This window comes from Thamnophis elegans, chromosome 1, assembly GCF_009769535.1.
Source record: "Thamnophis elegans isolate rThaEle1 chromosome 1, rThaEle1.pri, whole genome shotgun sequence".
NCBI lineage: Eukaryota > Metazoa > Chordata > Lepidosauria > Squamata > Colubridae > Thamnophis > Thamnophis elegans.
Genome location: NC_045541.1, coordinates 25,884,583 through 25,906,341, shown reverse-complemented (window position 1 = coordinate 25,906,341; position 21,759 = coordinate 25,884,583). Strand labels below are relative to the sequence as shown.

General features: G+C 39.5%; 1 protein-coding gene across 2 annotated transcripts in view; it reads left to right on the top strand.

The window, feature by feature from the left end:
- The first annotated feature begins 4,608 nt into the window (after nt 1-4,608).
- The window catches only part of HAT1 (histone acetyltransferase 1), a 37,167-nt gene continuing 20,016 nt past the window's right edge, over nt 4,609-21,759 (top strand). Inside the window, exons 1-4 of one of the 2 annotated variants that reach the window (XM_032228705.1) lie at nt 4,609-4,760; nt 9,125-9,196; nt 10,625-10,700; nt 19,022-19,142. In XM_032228705.1, the coding sequence (XP_032084596.1) occupies nt 4,754-4,760; nt 9,125-9,196; nt 10,625-10,700; nt 19,022-19,142 (276 nt within the window). In that variant the 5' untranslated portion in view covers nt 4,609-4,753. Of the gene's footprint in view, nt 4,761-6,371; nt 6,545-9,124; nt 9,197-10,624; nt 10,701-19,021; nt 19,143-21,759 lie in introns of those variants that run through there. The other variant, XM_032228697.1, reaches the window with a different exon arrangement.

Sequence of the window (21,759 nt, the reverse complement as noted above, 5' to 3'; positions counted from 1 at the left end):
TTTCAGGAGAACATTCTTAATATTTTCTCCTTGGGACACGGGGAATTGCATTGAAATGGCTCTCTCTATATTCCTCCTTCCCTCAGGGAAGAAGATTTATACTGTCTTTTGGCAATAAAACTGTTGGTCATTTTGGATTTTTTCAGAAATACACCTTTTACTCCAATATTTTTTGGTAGCCTTTCATCAGAGATTTTAGAGGCATGAAATCTTCTCTCTCTTCTTGTCACATTTGCTAATATCCTAAGCCCGTGAAGGCGAACCTCTGGCACATGTGACAGAGGTGGCATGCAGTGCACTGTTGCCAGCTGCTCTTCTGGGTTCCAGCTAGTCCAGCATGCATGTACACCGGCCAGCTGCTGTCTTCTGGGTTGTGGTGCGTGCATGCACGCCAGACAAATGGTCTTTGAAGACGTGCGCACTGGAATCCGGAAGAGAGCAGGTGGCCAGTGCGCATGTGCGACAGACCAGCTGTCCAGCACGCATGCACGCGACAGAACCCAGAAGAGCAGCTGGCTGCCACACACAGGTGTACTGGTCAGCTTCTCTCTTCCGGGTTCCGGTGCATGTGCACTTCAGTTTCAGCACTTAGTGACAAAAAGGTTAAGTGTCCTAAGCCTTTAACCACGGAACCAATTGGACTGTTACATCCTCTGATTTCCCCAAACTTACGGTAGTACAACAACATCTAAAAAAAACCCCTATGAAACTACCTAGATCTTATCAAGGCTATTTTCAAACGTATGGCTGTGATTGTCACCTTCAAAAAAGGCCTACTTTCTCTCTCTCTCTCTCCATTAATCCTTCTAGAAAATTTATTGTTCTCTTTTCTCACAGAAGTTGAATAGAATCATGGGGGAAATGGATCACTTTCCATTCAGAAAGCTGCACATTACTTCGGAAAAAAAACCATTTATGTTAAATAAAATATATCTGCATTCTATGAAGCTGACCCAAGAATCTGTTAAAGGTTAAGATGCTCAGGGTTGCCTGAACCATAAGATAGGTATCAAATAAAATTGATAAATAAAAAAAATAAAAAAGTTACGTTCTGGTGCCAGTCTGAGTTTGCAAGGAAACCAGGATGACTAGATAACAATGGTTTGCAAGCCTTCAATTCTAATTGAATTCTACCCTGCTTTCCCTGAAAATAAGACTTCCCCAGATAATAAGCCCAACCAGGCTTTTGAGCGCATGCACTGAAATAAGCCCTCCCCCCAAAATAAGCCCTACCCAAAAATATTGCAACACAGCAGCAGTCATGAGGTGACCATGCTCGCTGCCTCCTGCACCTCAAAAATAGTAAGACCTCCCTGAAAATAACGCCTAGTGCTTATTTCGGTGGTCAAAAGAAAAGAAGACCGTCTTATTTTTGGGGAAACACAGTAATTCCTACACTGAATTCTTACAATTTCATGGCTGGCTGATATTTGCTTAAAAGGATCCTTGATGTTAGCTCTCAACTGTTACCAAATTAGCACTTTGCCCAAATCAGGATTAGCCGCAATCAAAGGTTATCTGCTTTGCAGCTTCCTTAGTCTTATACAGCAATTAGGGTTATCACAAATCCTATCCAAACCGGATTTCTTGAGAAAGTCTTCCTATCTCAGGGAGTTCTAGAACTTACCTTGATTAAGGAAAGCAGTAAATTTGGCTCTTCCTCGTTTGTCCACAAAAACATTTCTCTCCATCATTGAATTTCATATAGCAATTGATTGAGTTCATTCATTTTGGCTTCCTTGCAGGGGTGGGCTGCTGGGGGTTCGCACACAGTCCGTTTTGGATACAGGAAAGTGAGGGGCGCACACAGAGGCTCGGAAAGGGTGAAAAACAGGCCTACCAGAAGTTCGGGAAGGCCAGAAGTGGGCCCGTTTCTGGCCTCCAAAGGGCCTTAGGAGCCTGGAGAGGCCATTTTCGCCCTCACGGATGCTTGAAGAAAGCCTCTGGAGCCCAGGGAGGGCAAAAAATGCCCCCCCCCCACCAGCCTGGTGCAGGAGGCCGACTATGCCACGCCAGAATGGGTTTCTGCCGGTTTGCCCTGGATCGGACGAACTGGTAGTGGTGGCAGCAGGAGGCTCCGCCCACTCACTCGGACATTTCTGCACATGCGCACAAGCAAACCGGTAGCAAAATAAATTGAAACCCACCACTTGGTCATGCCCACCATGGCCATGCCCACGCAGCAACCGTGTGAGAACCTGTTGCTGAAATTTTTGAAGCCCACCCCTGCAGTGCCTTGTGCTCTGTTTCCCACCAAATTTATTGGGGTTACTAAATGATGATTGAGAATTATCTCTGCAGTTTTCTGTACTCACACTATAATTGCAATAAGGATTTCACATCATTCAATTACAGTGGGGGTGGACATGACTTTTTGGACAAGAGATTTTAATCTAATTGCAGACAAAAAAGGAACAAGGGCTGTAAATTTGCTGAGATTCTTATATGTATTTGTCTGATAACAAAGCAAACTTTTGATATTGAAAGGATTTTAGGAATAACAGTGGTAATTGCTCTGGTAGCAGCTGCAGAATAAGCTTGTGCTCCCACAGTGGGTGACAGCTTATGGAGTTAGCTGATTTTATCTGCTCTTTTGGGTTAATTGATCCATCATCTGAGCTAGTTAGTTCACTTTGATAGCTTTCTGAGTCTAATATTGATACTTGCAACTTAATCAACTGTTAATAATAGTTCCCAGGAAGTTGGTAGCCATTATTCACATTGTAAAGTAATATTTGAATAGTAATGGAAGATAAGGACTATCAAAATGACACAGTCATTAAGGCTTTGAAACAATTTCCCAGACTCAGCATGATTTGCCTAGGCTCTAGGTTGATATATATTCTGTTTAAGGCTCTCCAACATTTGGCATCATTAGATAAGAATCTTTATTACATAGTAAAAAGAAGTCACTAAAACAATTGCTTTCTATCAACATGAAAGTTTAATTCCGGTTTGTTTTTTTCTGCCCTTGCCTTGCAGTTTATCAGACTATTTACCCTATGCTTCTTAGCCTCAAAGCTGGATTACTATGGATTGCTGTCATAATTAAAATCTCCTCTCTGAAGAATTCTGGATGTTTACATCTGTAACTGGGCATCTCCAGAGAACATCTGGTGAAACATATATTTTCCTCTTTACATGTGCAGGAGTGTGAGCCACTAAAATATATATGAGTGTTCCAAAAACGTCACTTAATGTGGGAGGAAAACACAGCTGAGCCTTATCAAGAGCAATACCTAGAGCTACAATCCCTTAACAGTTGATATGTCGTTACAGTTTGCTCTCAATGTATGACCCCAATTGAGGCCAAAATTTCTATTTCTAAGACATTTTTTAAGTGACTTTTGCCCCATTTCACAATCTTTCTTGCCACAATTAAGTGAATCACTGCAGTTAGTAACAGGGTTGTTAAATGAATCTGGCTTCCCCATTACTTTTCCTTGGCAGAAGGTCACAAAAGAGAATCACATGATCTCAGGACAATGCAACCATCATAAATATTAATCAGGTGCCAAGCATCTGAATTTTGATCATGTGACCATGGGGATGCTGCAATGGTTGTAAGTGTGAAAAATGGTCATTAGTCACTTTTTCAGTTCTGGTTCAAACAATTGTTGTTTGTTACAACAAACAATCATTTGTTGTAAGTCAAGGACTGTCTGTACAGGTAAAAGCATCATGCTGCCAAAAAATATGAAAATGTCAATGTGTGTTGCCCTAAAGACAGGAAGACAACAATTTTGATGTGCAATAGATGCCAGCAACTATCCCAGAAGTCAAAAAACTCCAAAATCTCAATTCTTCCTTTAGCCATGGCTTGTACCAGAAACATTGCCATGATTGGTTTCTGTTTCAGAAAGGGATTCTGCATTCTCCATCAGAACAAGTTGGGGCTATATCCCCCAGCTTGTCCCCCAGGATGAAGAGAGCTGAGGCAGAATCCTGCCTGTGAAGCCAAGTGCCTCTTGAGCAACTATTATTAAGCAGTCAGGTAAGTTAAATAACCTAGAGGAAATCAGGACCGCTCTGAGTGTACATAAATATATATGCATGCACATACAGAGAATTCCTCCTTTTTGCAATCTGTGTTACCGTTATTTATAGATATATATTTAAATTTATATTTAAAGAAAAACAGAAAGTCGAGTTTGCCTACTTTAAAACAAAAACACCTTTGGGACAACCATGACCTGGATGACTGAGAATCTCCATAGACATTTACCGTATTTATAGCTCACCCAAAATTTACAGTATATAATATAAGAAGGTACAACTAGAACAGAGATCTTCAAACTTGGCAACTTTAAGACTTGTGGATTTCAACTCCAATTCTGGGAGTTGAAGTTCACAAGTCTTAAAAGTTGCCAAGTTTGGGACCCCTGAACTAGAGCGACGGAGAAGCAGCATGAGAAGTACGAAAAATGACAAGTTCTGGCGCTGGAAATTTCCTCAGAAAAAGACTGGCTGAAAAAGCGAGTTGGGCGGGGCTGTCCCGATCCCAATTCTTAAGGGAAGGCCATCAACAATAGGGAGATCGATGCCCAAATTGCGCATGCGTGTGGGAAAAAAAAAGCGCGGGCGTCGCTCCGGTCCCTTCAGCGCAGAACGAACGGAAGGGCAATTCCTTTCCCTCCCCCCTCCCCACACCACCCGTGTACATCATTTCCGGCGTGTGGGCGCGCGGCTTGATTCGTTCAGTTTGGCTGGGTCTGTTGACTTCGCGGGCGCCGAGGCCGCCGCCGTTTGGGAAATGGCGGGTAAGGAGGGTTCCTCCGGGCGCATAAACGGGGCGGGTTGGACAGCCGGGTCTCCGCGGTGTCCGCTCGGTGCCCTCTCGGCGAGGGAGGTTTCCAAGCCAGAGTCTGGCAGGTGATGAGCGGGGAAGCCCACTCCGCTTCGACTCTTAACCTGCCGTCTCGGAAAGCTCTACTGGGCTGGGAAGGAGAACCGTCCCCGCTGGCGGAAACGGGAAAGGCTGTCTCGTCCTCCAGTTCGTGGCTGTTTCTCAACTCGCTTTGAAGATCGTCCTCTGACGGCCAATTCACCAATGGCTCGGAGGAGAAAGGGGTGTGCTCGGTCCTTCAGGGTTATTATATGAGGTTGATTAGCACAGGTAGTCCTCGACTTACAACTTGTTCATTTAGTGACCGAAGTTACAACAGCACTGAAAAAAGTGACTTAGGAGGTTTTTCACAGTTAACTACCTTTGCAGCGGCCCTGTGGTTACGTAATCAAAATTTGGAGGCTTGGCAACTGGTTCATATTTATGATGGTTGCAGTGGTCATGTGATCACCTTTTGACAAGCAAAGTCAAATGGGGAAGCCCAATTCACTTAACAGCCATATGCCTAGGTTTAACAACGGCAGTAGTTCAGTGAACAAAGGTCACAGAAAAGTTGTAAAATGGGGCAAAACTCACTTCACACATTTCTCATTTAACAACAGAAATGTTGGCCTCAATTGTGGTCGTAAGTCAAGGACTACCTGTAATTAGGTCGCAGGGTTAATGTAAAGCAGGGGTCCTCAAACTCTTCAGCTCATCGACTCCCTTCATGAAATTTCAGATTGTTCGTCCACCTCCATCCATTCATGATGTGAAAATAATTTAGCAAATATTACTTTAATAGTCCTATGAATAATTATAACATCAATTCCTTAGATTGTTCCCTTGGAGATTGATGTTGACCACTTTGGATAAACCTGCTGTAAACTATTTCATATTATAGCCCTTACCTTTTAAGCTGTTGCAGAATAGTAGACAGCCAAAATCGGCAACCATGGTGTGACTATCAAATCATCATCCTAAACAAAAGATTCTCCAAGTAAATAACCACTTAAATGTGGGTATCATGTTTGAAAATATCGGAGCATATTACTCTAACACAGCTTTTCCCATACTGGTGCTCTCACAATGGCAATTGGCAGTTTAATACATCTGAATGCCATTAAGTTGAAGAACAAAACAAGTATTTGACAACAAATATCTGAGTGCCTCAGTATAACTTGGGAAACTCAAAAGCCCTCTAATTTTCCTGCTTATGTTCTTTGAAACTTATTATATTATAAATTCTGTTCTAGCATTAGGCATAGGTTTTGTCTCTTTTTTAAACAAAAGCTTATAGAATCTGCAATAATTATAAGATACGTGCTTTTACATATCTATAGCTTTTAGAGATTTTAGAGCAGAAAACTAGCCCTTCTAGGGTGGTGATCTCTAGGTGTTGCAAAGTCCCTGCAGCCAGGAATTGATGAGTGATGGGAACATTGGGATAAAACACTGAAACACTGAATTTGCACCTCTACCTTGTTTCTGTCTTCATTCTCACAGGAAGGATGAAAGTGTTGGGAAAAAAACAGTGATTGAAGCTAAAAATGTAATTTGCTGACATGGATCTTTCCAGATATTTTGAGCTGCTGTACCTGGTAGTCAGAATGGGAGTTGTAGGCCAAGGCCTCTGAGAAATCCACAGTGCAGAAAGCTGATATGAAACATAATTAACTTCTTGCATGGGTGAAGTTATGGCAAATGTCACAAACCTAAGTAAGGCTACCCTCCAAAATTCTATTTGTTCCAATGCAAAGTCAAATGAGTAGTGGTTTGTGTATCTTTGCTATAAGTTTTCAAGGAGATGTTAGGTAGCCATATTTTTGGACTAGTTTAGTAAATTTCTGTGCTGAGGAAAGATGTGGACTAGAGAGCCTTCGAGGTTTTGTCTTAATGCCTGCATTCTATGATTTAATCACTTTTAGAAGTTTTAGGGTGCCATCCACTGTTGTAATACTTTGAACTAATATATATATATATAGGTTCTGAAGCAGTTCATGCCCCTTTTATTCATTACTTGTATTGAAGGATCTTTGCATAATTATCAGAGAATAGGATTGCACTGTTCTCCTTTCTCACAATCTTAGGTCCAATATTGGCCTTACTTCCTTTGAGTTCAGTGTATTAGAGATGTCTTTGCTAAATCTCAGAATAGCATCTGCTCATGTTACATAGGAACAAGATACAACAAACAAGATACAAGATAGCATACAACTAGAGGACATTATCACAAGGTCTATATGGTCATAGATTGAGAGTCAGTATTATACTGCTGTTTCTTAATTGCTACAAATGTTATTGTGCTAAAGCAGTGTTTCTTAAACTATTTTGGAGGATCCCAAAAGAGCTTTTGTTGGTATGGGTTATATTTATTGATATTTACCATATAAACTGTTAAACTTGACACATTCCTACAATATTTATTGAGTATCAAAATAAAATATTAAACCAATTAACATAAATACTTTTCATAAAAACTATTTTAACAAATTAAAAATAGTAATAGTAACAAATTAAAAATAGTAATGCCACTGTTTTACATTTTTGCAAATGTAAAACAATATCTGACAAATAATTTTGAATTTAAAGACTCATGACAAAGTCTAGGGAGCCTAGGACCACACTCTAAAACAGTGTTTTTCAACCTTTTTTGTGCAAAGGCACACTTTTTTCATGAAAAAAATCACGAGGCACACTACCATTAGAAAATGTTAAAATTTTTTAACTCTGTGCCTATATTGACTATATATAAAGTAATTCTCCCACGGCACACCTTACACTATGTCACGGCACACTAGTGTGCCGCGGCACAGTGGTTGAAAAACACTGCTCTAAAAAACACTGCTTTAAGGGATCATTCATAGATATAGTAGCTATTTCGTCTTGAAAATAGATCCTATGCTGAATCGCATAATATATTATAGTTGTGAATAACTGAATATTTAGAAAAATTACAAGGATGAGATTTGTTCAAATGCATTTATGTCAATTTTCTAGCCTAATATAGGATGATTTATAAATAAATCTGTTAGTGGAGTATATAAATAGTTAAGTCTTCAGGTGCCTGAGTTAGTTTATTCCACTGTGGAATAAAGCAGTAGTAGAACAGACTTGTGATTGCTGCGGTTGAAATTCTGAGATAACTGGGCAAGATGACGTGATCTTCAGAGTCTAGGCATAGGATTTCTAATAACCGAGGAAGGCAATGTACTGTGCTAAATCTTCAGTTTAATGGCTTTCCATGTGCAGAAAGTAATGGAAGGACAATTATCTTTCTGCAACCTGAAATGCATAAGTAAAAGTATAATCTCTCCCAATTTGTTGAGCTTCTAAAAGTACAATGCATCTTATAAGGAATCTGGGGAGGAAAACTGGTCCTGCTCCTTGCTTTGTGGCAGTGATCTTCAGAATATGGTGTCTATTATTGGTTGCCAGCGTTGATAATTGCCAGCTTATGAAGCCAGAGAAAATATAATTGTGATAAGACCTCTGAAGTTTCAATCTGTTCACAAATTGGATTTTGAGGAAGAGAACAAAGAATTACTCTTAATATTTTTATGGGGATGGATTGAGTGTATAACCAGCCAAGTCCAATTCTATCTAGCCCTAATTCGTGATGCACTTTTACCTCAGAGGCACTGAACTGCTCTCAAAACAAAAGGCAACTGAACTATGTTTTTTCCCCTTGAGGAAGAAGACATTTCCCTTCTCATTCAAGAAGCTTCATCTGTTCTTGCTGGATTGGGGAGGAAAATGGAAGTATTAGTTCTGACATTAGTTCCTTCAGTCCGGACATGCAGCCAGAACTGATGAAGCTTCTTGGATGAGAAGCGAAACATTGTCTTCCTCAAGAGGAAAAAACAGTTGTCTTTTGAAAAAGCACTTTTGAGACCATGATCTGGATGACTGAGAATCTCCATAGACACTCTCAAAACAATACCCACTTTTGGAGTGTAGTCTTCAACATGTTGTTCTGGTATGATGCTCAATCCAATAGAAAGTGCATACTTTCACAGTAAGAAATTTGATCCCTAAAAGAAAAACAAGAATCCACTTGATTAGACATACTTTCTTGACCACACATTTTATTTCTTTTGGACAAATGGCATAATACAAACATGACATACTGTATGAACTCCAAGATCATAGTGAAGAGTTGTGCTTGTTAGAATATCTTTTAAGGTGCTTGTGTCCTTCCTTGATATCCTTGCTTTTATTGAAAATAAAATAATGTGTAAACTAAAATATTTGCTTAAATGCGTGTGGCAAAAACTGATTTAAAATTTGTTTCCCTAGGTCTCTCTGCTATGGAAAAGAAATTGGCTGAGTACAAGTGTAGTACAAATGAAGCAATTCATCTAAAATTAGGTAAAATTTTAAATATAACTCTGATGTAACCCATTATTTCAGTAGTTTTTGCTAAATAAAAATTAATTTTTAAAGACTAGCAAAGTATCAGTAGTCTTTCATTATTATATGTGCAAGCATCTTTATAGAATTACTATAACAGTAGAATAATATGGTTCCTATTTTATTTACTTAATGATTTGTTGCATCTCTTGTTATGTGCTGGATATATTTGAAAGTTATGTGGTTGACTTTGAACAGAGAAGTAGGCATTTTCCATCAGATTCGTGTTAGAACAGGGCTTAAATATCACTTCAGGTCAAAATCATCTTCAGGAAAGTTGGTTAATTAGCAAAGCTAGAAATGTAAGATTTATTTCACAGTCTTCTGCTAACACCCGCTTCATCTTGGAATTGCTAATATTTTATACATTTTCTTAGTCTTTTATAGTTAATTCTCGATTAGCAGTAACTCCATTGCTAAGCCTTGCAATCAGAAGCCAGAGTGAAGGTCACAAATGGTTATCATGCTTATCATATTACTGTGGGGCACAGTGAGCATAATAATTGTGAGCTGGTTGCTCAGTGCTGGAATATATGACTTGTCATAAGTGTCCCTCGTTCAACAATGTATAACTTCAAATGGTTGCTAAAGAAGGACTACCTGTATTTAGTTGATTTGTATACACATTTTTGTTTTTTGATATGGAAGTGTGTGAAGAAGTCTTAGGAATTCAAGACTGTTTAAAAGATATATGTCATAAAACATAAAAATACTGTGGAGAAGATAATGGAAAATAGATTCTTTTCCATATCACTACATTCTGAATCATAAATTGTAATAATGTCAATCTGAGAATTTGTATAGGGCCTAATTATTTAATGGACTATATCTGCAGTAGAGTCTCAAACTGATTTTCTGTAACAAAGAAAACCTTGCTGTGACATGTATTTGAAACTGAAGAAAACATGTATCTATTTAGGTTTGAGCAATTCTGTGTTCCCAAAATGCATGGCTAAAGCAACACAGAAGGTTCTTCACTTCCCTCTTCCAAGATGTTTTCTTGGTGGTAACAGAAAGCTGTGCTTGCATTAGCATTTATACCCTGCCAGTAGTGGGATCAGATAAAATATATTGTAATATCCTAATAAGGAATGCTGAGTTTTACAGATTCCTAGATAACCACAATTCCATTGTAATAATGCCAACGGAAGTAGTTGACTCCATCCTATTGGAAGTGGGTTGTGGGTGAGTGAATTTAAGGGTTGATAAATATTAGCCCAGTGGTAGATAAGATTTCAGACACCGTGGTGTAGCCCTCTCTAGATGCAAAGATACTCCTCTTTTTTATACTGCTCTTCCCACTGATACGATTTCTGTAGATTAACCAAATTATGTTGGCAGATCACTGTTAGCTATTCAAATGCAAACAACTGTTTTTCCCATCAGTCCGCTTCCCAGAGGATTTGGAAGATGATAGTACAACATTTCATCCAGAGTTCAGCCATCAAGTTTTTGGGGATGAGTAAGTGAGAAATAAGATATTATATAAATAGTTTTAAGACATTGGATTTTGTACTGATGCCATAAAATTTAACACTAATGTTTATTAAATTGCATGCAGCTCTTTCAATAAATATACTTATATGGGTCTATAATTATTTTTGCCATATAATTAGCTGTGGTTAAGATCTATAGAACACTTGGCATTGCTTCTGTGTTATAAGATACTGCAATTTTCTAAAGTTGTAAGAGGTTTTAATTTCAATTTATTGAAGATTCTAATTACAATAATAATACAAACTAAATTAAGAAAGAAAGGAAAATAAAAAAGAGTAAATGGTGAAAAAGAAAGCAAAAGAACACACACACGCAATCATCATCACAAATATTTTTAATAATGTTATTGTTTTTTAAAGAAAACAAGATAAAACTCAAAAATACTTTTGCTTAAAAATATTTTTAAGCAAAAACTTAGAAATAAGTGAAAAAATCAATCAGACAAATATAGTGTATTATCTTGTTACAGTAAACAGTTACAATTCTATATTCACTCACACACACCTACTGCATATACATTCGCAAGTGATAAAACATTAGAATTGGATGGATTCTCTAGAGTGATATAACATTTATATAGCTTTTGGTGGCAAAACTATCAATTGTATCTTGAGGTACTTGATAAGTAATATTATAAGTGCATGTAATCAGGCTTATATTACAGTAATATCTAAATCTTTACCCAGGTAAAGATCATACCTAATGTGCTAATTATCATCCAAAGTCATTTATTAATATTGACAGGAAGATCTTAACAGCAGTAGAGCAACTGTTATTCGTTTTTAAGAATGATCAAGTAGGGTTTATAAAAATCAGGCAAGCAGTAGGTACTATTAGGTAAGTTGTAGATTTAATAGACTTGAATACAAGGAGTCCTCAACTTATGACCAGAATTGAGTCCAAAATTTCTATTGTTAAGTGAGACTTTTGTTAAATGAGTTTTACCCCATTTTATGACCTTGCCATCATTAAGGGAATCATGGCAGTTGATAAGTTAGTAACATGGTTGTTAAGTGAATCTGGCTTCCCCATTGACTTTGTTTGTCAGAAGGTTGTAAAAGGTGATCACATGACCTTGGACACTGCAGCCATCTTAAATATGAATCAGTTGCCAAGTGACTGGATTTTGATTACATGATCATGGGGTGCCTCAAAGGTCATAACTGTGAAACTCACATTGTTCAGTGCTGTTGTAACTTTGAACAGTCACTAAATGAACTGTTGTAAGTCGAGGACTACCTGGATCAGTAACCAATTTGTAATCTTGTCATTATAGTGAAAAAGCTTTGACCAAATATATCAATAACACATACTGTGTTAAATAAGTTTGGATTTCCTTTAAAATTCATAAAATTGATCCAGATACTATATGACTCACTCACATCTAAAGTAAAGATTAATGGTTTGTTTTTTGAAACTTTCCCATTATTTAGAGGAACGAAATAAGAATGTCCATTTTTACTTTTTTGTTATTTGTGTAGAACATTGGCTTGTGTTATTAGACAATTAGGTAAAATTATCCATCAATTTTCCTATGTTTAGTTGAACATATACTGATTTTATTTGCAAATGACGTTCTTCTATTTATTTCTAAACCTTACACTAATATTCCTGTTTTTATGCAAATGTTAAATGCTTTTAGTAAAATAGCAGGATATTCCATCAAGTGATCCAAATCAGAGATGATGTCAATAGGTGGAAATCCATCCATTTAAGAAATATCAGTTCCATATTTGTATCAAAACCATTAAATATTTAGATATGGGAATACAGAAAAATATAACTCCTATATGTAAAGATTTCTTCAGATATGGGTAAGTGGGAATCATTTAAACCTCACTCTTTAGGTGAATAGCCTCAAAATAAATATTTCCATGTTAATTTATATTCTGAGAGGAATTCCTGCTCAAATATGACTTGCTTCACATTTGTCATTTTTTCATAAGCATCTTTTGAACATAGTCTATCCATAAAAACAGATATTGTTGCTGACATTGTTGATATTGTGGCTACTAATTTCTGACCCCATTCTTTAAATATCTCCTTTAGTACTTAAAATGTTAAAGCATTTTGTGTCATTTTATAAATGCCTGATCAAAGCCAAAAACAATTTTATACTTTCCCCCCTTTTTGCCTGGAATCTTTAGTCCTCTCTTGTGTCCAATTTCTAAAAATATAAAGTCTCCAAACTCTGTTACAAAATACAGTAGACAAAATAATTTTAGTTCTCATGGAAATCTGCTTATTTTACATAGTTGGTAACAAAATCTTTATTCTAAAAGTTTCAATATTCCAAAATTATTTGGCACCTTATTTTGCTTATGCTGTAGTATAACTTTCTTAGATCAAAATCTTCTTTAGCTTTTTGGCATTCATTTTAAGTTCTTAAACTTGTTAATTTTTCTTTTGTTAAAAATGAAGATAGAGTCACCAAGTAGCTTTTCAAACTTGTTCTAAAGATCTCTAACAGCTTTAAGATGATTAAATAGGCAATTTCTGAAAGTCCAAGCAATCAGAATCAGAATTGAGCTGGAAAGGACCGTGATTTCAAAACAAGGTTAGCAAACCTAGTGTCCTTTAAAAGGTTCCATGTAATTTTGAGCTTGATAACATATCTCTTTGTCTCCTGGTGCTTGACACTTTGTTCTAGAGTAGGGGTCAAACTCATGGTGTCACGGCGGCATCATGTGATATATCGGCACTTCCCCCCCACCCAAATCAGGTGTGGGCGTGGCCAGCGTGTGATGGATCTGGCCTGCAGGGTCGGGAATTTAACAGCCCTGTTCTAGAGTTTCCTCATGAGGACCAGCTGTGTAGAGCCCATGTGGGTGATCTCCTGTCCTCGTTCAATCAATTAGAATCAGAATAGAGCTGCAAAGGACCTTGAAGATTTTCTAGTTCAACCCCCTGTTCAAGCTTCCTGGGCCTGTTTTTTCTTCTTCTCTTTTTTGAAGATGGGAACCACATCAGCTCTTTTTCATTCCTCTGATAATTTCCACAGGGCTCTGGGATTTTTTTTAAAGATATGGTACAATAGTTCTGGGATAACATCTGCCAGCTCCTTCAGAACACTGATATAATCCATTAGGACCCAGTGATTTATATTCATCAAGATCAGACAGATGTTCTCTTACCATTTTCTTGCTTATTTTAATTTAATTTCTAGTCTGCTTTTTACAGTTATGTTTTGGGTAGGTTGGGCTATACTAGTATCTTTTTGCGTGAAGACTGATACAAAGAATGAGTTAAGCAGCTCTGCTTTCTCTCTTCTGCCCTTTACTTCCTTGCCATCTTCTCTTTAGTGGACCTACTGTTTCTTTGACTTTTTTCTTGTTATTTATATGTTGCAAGAAACTTTTTTTTTATTGTCTTTGACTTTTGTTGCAAGTCTTTGTTCATTCTGAGCCTTTGCTTTCCTGATTTCATCTTTGCAGATTCTGGCTATCAGCGGATATTCTGCCTTAGTAATGTGTCCTTCTTTCCATTTTTTTGTACTTATCATTTGTGTCTTTCAGTTGATCAGAGAGATCTTTGTGCACATTACAGTGTTTTTGGAAGTCCCTTAAAGTTTAGAAGTAGTTTTGTCATGTGAAACAATAGGCTGCTATTTTAGAAATATGAACCTTAATGTCTTTTGGGCTTGTGGTTCTTTAGATCCAGATAAAGCTAGAGCTTAATTGTTATGAATGTCATAGCACTCACTTTTTCTTATTGTTTTAACCTATAGACCAACATTATCTATTTCACTCCAGAAAGTTAACAGCATTAACAAAAACTCCTCAATGTAGTTTAAGCATCTGTGGTAAACAGGAATACAATTACTTTAAATTAAGTTTAAAATCAAAATAAAACTGAGCAGCCATCAACATTAGCAAATCAATAAGTCGTGTGTGTGTGTGTGTGTGTGTGTGTGTGTGTATGTATGAAGAGATATAAATGATACCAGGAGATGTCAGCATTTTTATGCAGTATTGGGAACTACTGAATTTGTGGATAAATTAAGTAGAATCCAAACAAGACTGGGTAATTTTTGTCTATCACATGGTCTGACATCTCCAGTATCATTGCCCAGGAAGATACAAGTTTGCAAATTGATTCTGTTGGATGAGAGTTTCACCCAACCTCAGCAGGTGCATCAGTTGCTATCTTACCTAAATGTAAGGACCTTGCAATACGACTTACACCCTCATTTGCATTTGCCTGAATTTATACAATGTGCTATATATCTTTTCCTGTGAACACCACCCAGAAACCTCAGAATGCAGTACTTGACTACTAGCCAGCCTGTGACAATATAAGCAAATTGGGCTATGGGGGTGGCTGAGGGGGCTAAAGATACGGGAGAGGGTCGGGGTATTGCGGTCGTGACAGGGAGGGGCAGATACGGCGGGGACTCTAGGGCAGGCCATTACCGGGGAAGGAGGGTTCGCTACATCACAGAGATCCCTCCTTCCGGCCCTAGGAGTCCCACTCCAAGACCAGATGGTGTAAGTAATCAGGACCCTGGTCTCAGGCTGTTGTCGCTAAATGCCAGGTCTGTTGTACATAAAGCACCTCTCGTCCGGGACTTAATTTTAGACGAGAGGGCAGACCTGGCATGTATTACTGAGACCTGGCTGGGCCCAGAGGGAGGAGTCCCCCTTGTAGAACTGTGCCCAGAAGGATTTCAGGTGCTGCATCAGCCGAGAGCCCAGGGAAGGGGTGGGGGTGTGGCCGTTGTTATCCGGGAGTCGTTAGTTCCTCGTAGGGTCCCTGCTCCGGAGATTGTCGGGTGTGAGTCTTTGCTGTTAAAGTTGGACCTCAAGGGTCAAGTGGGTTTGCTGCTAACGTACCTGCCTCCCAACAGCGTTGCAGCAGCCCTCCCCTCGCTCCTCGAGTCAGTAGCCGAGCTGGCAGTTGAGTTCCCTAGGTTGATGGTCCTGGGGGACTTTAATTTGCCGACGCTCGGTGAAAACTCTGATGGGGCGCAGGAGTTCATGGCTTCCATGACAGCCATGGGCTTGACTCAAGTAATCCGAGGCCCAACCCACTCGGCGGGACACATGCTTGACCTTGTATTTCTCTCGGAGCAGTGGATGTGTGATCTTGGTCTGAGGGGGAGTGACATCATACCCCTGTCGTGGTCAGACCATTGCCTACTGAGGCTCGACTTCCGGAGGCCAAACCCCCACTGTAGGGAGGAGGAACCGACCAGGTGGTTCCGCCCCAGGCGTCTTATGGAGCCAGTAAGGTTCCAGACAGAGCTTGGGGTTATTCCTGATACTTTCACCCACAGTCCGGCAGAGACTCTGGCTGCTGCGTGGCACTCGGCAGCGTCAGAGGCCCTCGACCGGATTGCGCCACTGCGGCCCCTCCGAGGCGGCGGATCCCGGAGACCACCTTGGTTCACCGAGGAGCTCCGGGAGATGAAGCGCCGGAGGAGATGCCTGGAGCACCGCTGGAGGTCCGATAAGTCCGCATCGAACCGAGCAATGGTAACCACCTGCACCAGGGAATATACTAGGGCACTTAGGGCAGCTAAAAGATCACATATAGCCTCCCTGGTTGCGTCCGCTGAGTCCCGCCCAGCTGCCCTGTTTAGGATAACCCGCTCCCTGCTGAACAAAAGGGAGGCGGGGGAACCCTTGCAGGGCAGAGCTGAAGAATATGCCCAATTCTTAGCGGACAAAATTGCTCGGTTTCGGACGGACTTGGACTCCACATCTGCAGTTCCAGCCGAGACTCAGGGGGACCAAGTACAACAGCTCTGGGTTGAGTTTCAGGAGGTTACCCCCGGGGATGTGGACAAGGCCATGAGAGCTGTGAGTTCCTCCACCTGTGCTTTGGATCCGTGTCCCTCATGGCTGGTTTCCAACTGTAGTGAGGTGACACGAGGCTGGATCCAGGCGGTTGTAACCGCCTCCCTTCGGGAGGGGAACTTCCCCGCCGCACTGAAGGCGGCGGTGGTGAGACCCCTCCTGAAGAAGCCATCTCTTGATCCAGCTGTCCTTAATAACTACCGCCCGGTCTCCAACCTCCCCTTCCTGGGGAAGGTTGTTGAGAAGGTGGTGGCCTTCCAGCTCCAACGGTCCTTGGAGGAAGCAGACTACCTAGACCCCTTCCAGTCAGGCTTCAGACCCGGTTACAGCACTGAAACCGCCTTGGTCGCATTGATGGATGATCTCTGGAGAGCCAGAGATGAAGGACATCCCTCCATCCTGGTCCTCCTTGACCTCTCAGCGGCTTTCGATACCATCGACCATGGTATCCTTCTGCGAAGACTGCGGGAGGTGGGAGTGGGAGGCACCGTGTTACGGTGGTTCTCCTCCTACCTCTCGGACAGGTCGCAGTCGGTGTTAGTGGGAGGGCAGAGATCGTCCCCAAGGCCCCTGAAATATGGGGTGCCGCAGGGTTCGGTCTTATCCCCCCTACTATTTAACATTTACATGAAACCGCTGGGAGAGATCATCCGTAGGCACGGGATTAGATACCATCAATATGCGGACGATACTCAATTGTATCTGTCCGCCCCGTGCCAAATCAATGAAGCGGTTGCCGTGATGGACCGGGGGCTCGAAGCCGTCATGGACTGGATGAGGATTAACAAGCTTGTGCTCAACCCAGAAAAGACCGAGTGGCTGTTGTGTTTTCCTCCCAAAAATTCGGCCACTAATCCAACACTCAGGCTGGGGGGTCAAATTCTACACCCCTCAGAGAGGGTTCGCAACTTGGGAGTCCTCCTGGATTCACAGCTGTCATTCGACCATCATATAGCGGCTGTGACCAGGGGGGCATTCGCCCAGGTACGCCTGGTGCGCCAGTTGCGACCCTACCTGAACCGGGAGGCCCTCACAACAGTCACTCGGGCCCTCGTGATTTCTAGGCTGGAATACTGCAATGTGCTCTACATGGGGCTGCCCTTGAAGAGCATCCGGCGACTTCAGCTAGTGCAGAACGCAGCCGCGCGAGTGATTGCGGGTGCACCCCGATTCACCCGCATTACACCTATCCTCCGCGAGCTGCGCTGGCTACCTGTCGATCTCCGGATGCGCTTCAAGGTCCTATTGACCACCCATAAAGCCCTACATGGCAGTGGATCTGGATACTTGAGAGACCGCCTTCTGCCAATTACCTCCCTACGGCCTATAAGATCTCATAGGTTAGGCCTCCTCCGCATCCCATCGGCCAGCCAATGTCGGCTGGCAACCACAAGGAGGAGGGCCTTCTCAGTAGCGGCCCCGACCCTTTGGAACGAGCTCCCCGTAGAGATTCGTACCCTCTCCACCGTCCAGGCCTTCCGCACAGCCTTGAAGAACTGGCTCGCCCGTCAGGCCTGGGGATAAGGACCATTACCCCGCCCGAATGTTGTATGCATGTTGTGTATCATTTTTATTATGTGTTGTTGTCTTAGTACTGTATTGTATTGCATTCCCCTCTCCCTGGTTTCTGTGAGCCGCCCTGAGTCCCCTCAGGGAAAAGGGCGGCCTACAAATAAAATCAATTCAAATTCAAATTCAAATTCAAATTACAATTGTGCTCTAGGCTGTGCACTGGCTTTCTGTTGGCTTTAAAGTGCTATTTTTGACCTTTAAAATCCCGGGCTTGGTTCTGAGGTATCTCCTGCTACAACGTTTGTAAAATGCTTAACCTGAGTCACTTGAAATATTTGACTCTGATTGCTGCCATCCATTTATTTATAAGGTTTTTAAAAAAAATATTTTTGAACTTGTTTTTTATATGTTATATGCGTATTTCATTGATTTTTATGCTATAATATTACAGCATAATTATTAACATGTTTTGTTGCTAATGCCTGATACATTAGGGAATCTTATAAAATAATATTAAAATATTTTTTCTGGGTACAAATGAATTATAATCTCAATGAGAAATAATAATTTTGTGATTGTGTTGGCACATCTCAGCAATGATTTGCTCTGTGTTTGAAGCTGAATTGTTTTAGGTGAATAAATCACAATTTGAAACAATTATTTGTCAATTGCATCTCTGACTCAGAATGATATATAAATATTAATGGTTTTCGTGTTATTTTTGGTTCATTTTTATACACTACTAAATACAGCAATAAATTCCTAGAGGTACAAAGTAGGAACAACTAAAATGGAAATATTGAAATCAGAAGCCAAACATCTCAATTTCTCATCTATAAGATTGTCTTGCTCAAGAAACTATAATTAATTAAAACAAATTGTGGATTACTGTGATGTATGATAATTGTTTTAGGAATTTACTAATTTTCAACTGTAGAAGAGCATTTCAGAAATTCAATTTGTGTTTCTCCTACAGTGAAGTTGCCTTTGGTTACAAGGGACTGAAGGTTCTTTTGTATTACATCGCTGGTAACTTGTCAACGCTGTTTCGCATTGATTATACATCAAAAGTTAATGAGAACTTCGAGTGTGTGGAGGTAAAATCAAATATTCAGATGTCATCTAAACTTGTAAGGTTGCTTCTCTTCAGCTTTTTATGATCATATGTTTATTTTTAAACTCCTTCATTATCACAATCCATATATCTTTTATTATTGTACTGGGAATAATGTTTAATGAGTATTATAAACAAGCTTTCTAGAAATTTGTCATCCTTTGTTGGAAAGTCTGCTTTATACAAGTAAACTGCATACGCATCAGAAGTCTTAATGTTATTTCATGCTTCAAGTATATTTGCCTGAAGAAATTTTCACTTATATGTTTGTATTTATTTGTATCTGTTAGTTTGAAATAGAACTGATGTAAAACTATAATTTGTCTGACCGCATGGGCCACTTCAGAATTACCACATGGCAGCTCTAAACATAAGAAGTGCTATTTTACATTGTTGGTCATTTTTGAGTATTCTGAGAATGTGATGATGCTAGGTAATAGGTTTACTCTAAGGTATGCAGCTACATCTCTCTTTTAATTAGGACCAAAACATTGTTTCTTTTCGGCATTTGATATTGATAACCTTAATCATCAGGACTAAAGTAGACTGTTGGGCTCAAGAATTCAAAAAATTTCCCAGGAATCTTTTTATTATGTGTTGCTGCTCTTTTTTACTTTGAATAATAAAACTAGGAAGATGGGCAGAGTGCCCGTTGAATGTTTTCCATATTGCAGAGTAATTTAGATATATTTCAGTTTGTATTTTGACAATTTTTGAGATTGGAAATTAAGGTATAGAATATAGATTATTCATTAGGCTAACAATATGTGAAAAAAACCCGGACCCGTAAGTATATTGTTTTATTTTTAATGTGGCGGAGGGGAGTTGTAAAATTATTTTAATAAAACATTACCTTAGTGTTTACATTGAATCTGCTTTTACTTGTTCACAATTTTGGCAACTCCGACCAATTGTTTCAGTTGATGGAAGAAAATGGTAGACTGTTAACCAGTGCACAAGACCAGAAACATTAGTCTGAGTTTTAACAATGGCTTATTTTATGGCATTTTACCTGTATCAATAGTTGGCTAAAGTACCTTGTAAGCAGAAAGATGCGATTTAAATCATAAAAGAGTTGTCTTTTTTCATTCAGTGCTGACTTCCATGAGCCTAATAGGATTTTTAACATGTAGAATAAAAATGTACTACAAAGTAATGCTACATTAAAAATAGCTTGGTTTTCATCTCTTAGCCTTCTGTTTTTATTATTATTATAGTCTCTAAGAGTTACTTCGGCAATTCTAGAACAGCTAAATAAAGGCAGGCTTGTATCTTTATACACATAGATTTCATTTAGAAAAATGTCTTTTAGCCTTGTCTCTACCACTTTAATAAGTTGCATAAGATGAAAGCAAATTCGTAGAACCTTATACATTAATTACACAACAGCATCTTATAAATATAAAGCTGATATATATGAATGTTAATAGCATCAAGGCATTAAGAATGAAGTATGCAAGGGCTGAACTCCATCCATACTCTATGTCCCAAAATATAGCTAATAGTGAAGTATTATTCCTTTGCAGGTGCATTGCTTCTACTTAGGGGGATAATAGTTGAAAGGACTGCCATTAGCAGTGTGTTGTATTAGCCTTTTGTAGTGTATTTTGTCCTAAGCATCTTAATTTCCCAGTTTTGAATGCTAAGTAGCAAAGGTCTTGGTTTAGAATTAATACTCATCATGCATGTAAACGGTGTGAAAGAGCTGCTTAGTAAGTTAACACAAAGTGTTCTTGTGTCAATCCTTATGGAAATAGATACAATACAAACATTACAGCTGAACTCATGACAAACTCCATTAAGTAAAAACCTGGGCTCCTTGTTCAGAGCATGGTTGAATAGAATGTAAGCTCATTTTGTTGAATGTAATGTCAGGCTTTTAGGAGTTGTACTGAGGGGGGAGGGTTTTGTTAAGTTGAGACCAATTCATTAAGTTTTATTGCCTGGTGAAAAGCAGCAATACATTATTGTTAAACTTCATCAGATATTCATGGCTAAAGAGAAGTAGTAAATGTATTCAATCAAGTGGCCGTTTGGGGGCCTGAAAAGGATTATGATGTCTGGTCAGCTGATAGTCTATCACATTTACTTTGACTATTTAATAAGGCTACTCTTAATTCAGTTTTGCTTATAAAATGTGTATGGTTTTCCTCATCCTTTGGTTAAATTAGATTTAAAAATAAGTTCTCTAGATATAGTGGTTTGCAGTCTTTATTAAATTGCTAAAGTAATTTGAGGTAGGACAGTATTTTCTGGGATTTCTTGACATTTGCATGATTGGATTTTTCTTGGATTCTAGTTGATATATGAGGATGGGAAAAGTGTTGATCTTTAAACTGGGGCTAGCAAGCCCTAGTTTGTGTCAGTTGCTTTTGCTCTTTGCTCCTAGGGTATAAGAATGGATTGAATATGCACTGCTCAGAAATAGCAAATGTATGGAGAGTATGTTTTTTTTTAATTTTCTTTTTGTTACTGGATAGTTACATAGTTGTATTTTATCAGAGGTTTTCAATTAGCTATAAATAAAACACCAGTGCTATTTTCTCAATTTTTATTTCCCAATACTATATGGAAAAACATTATTATTGATGCTCCAGAGC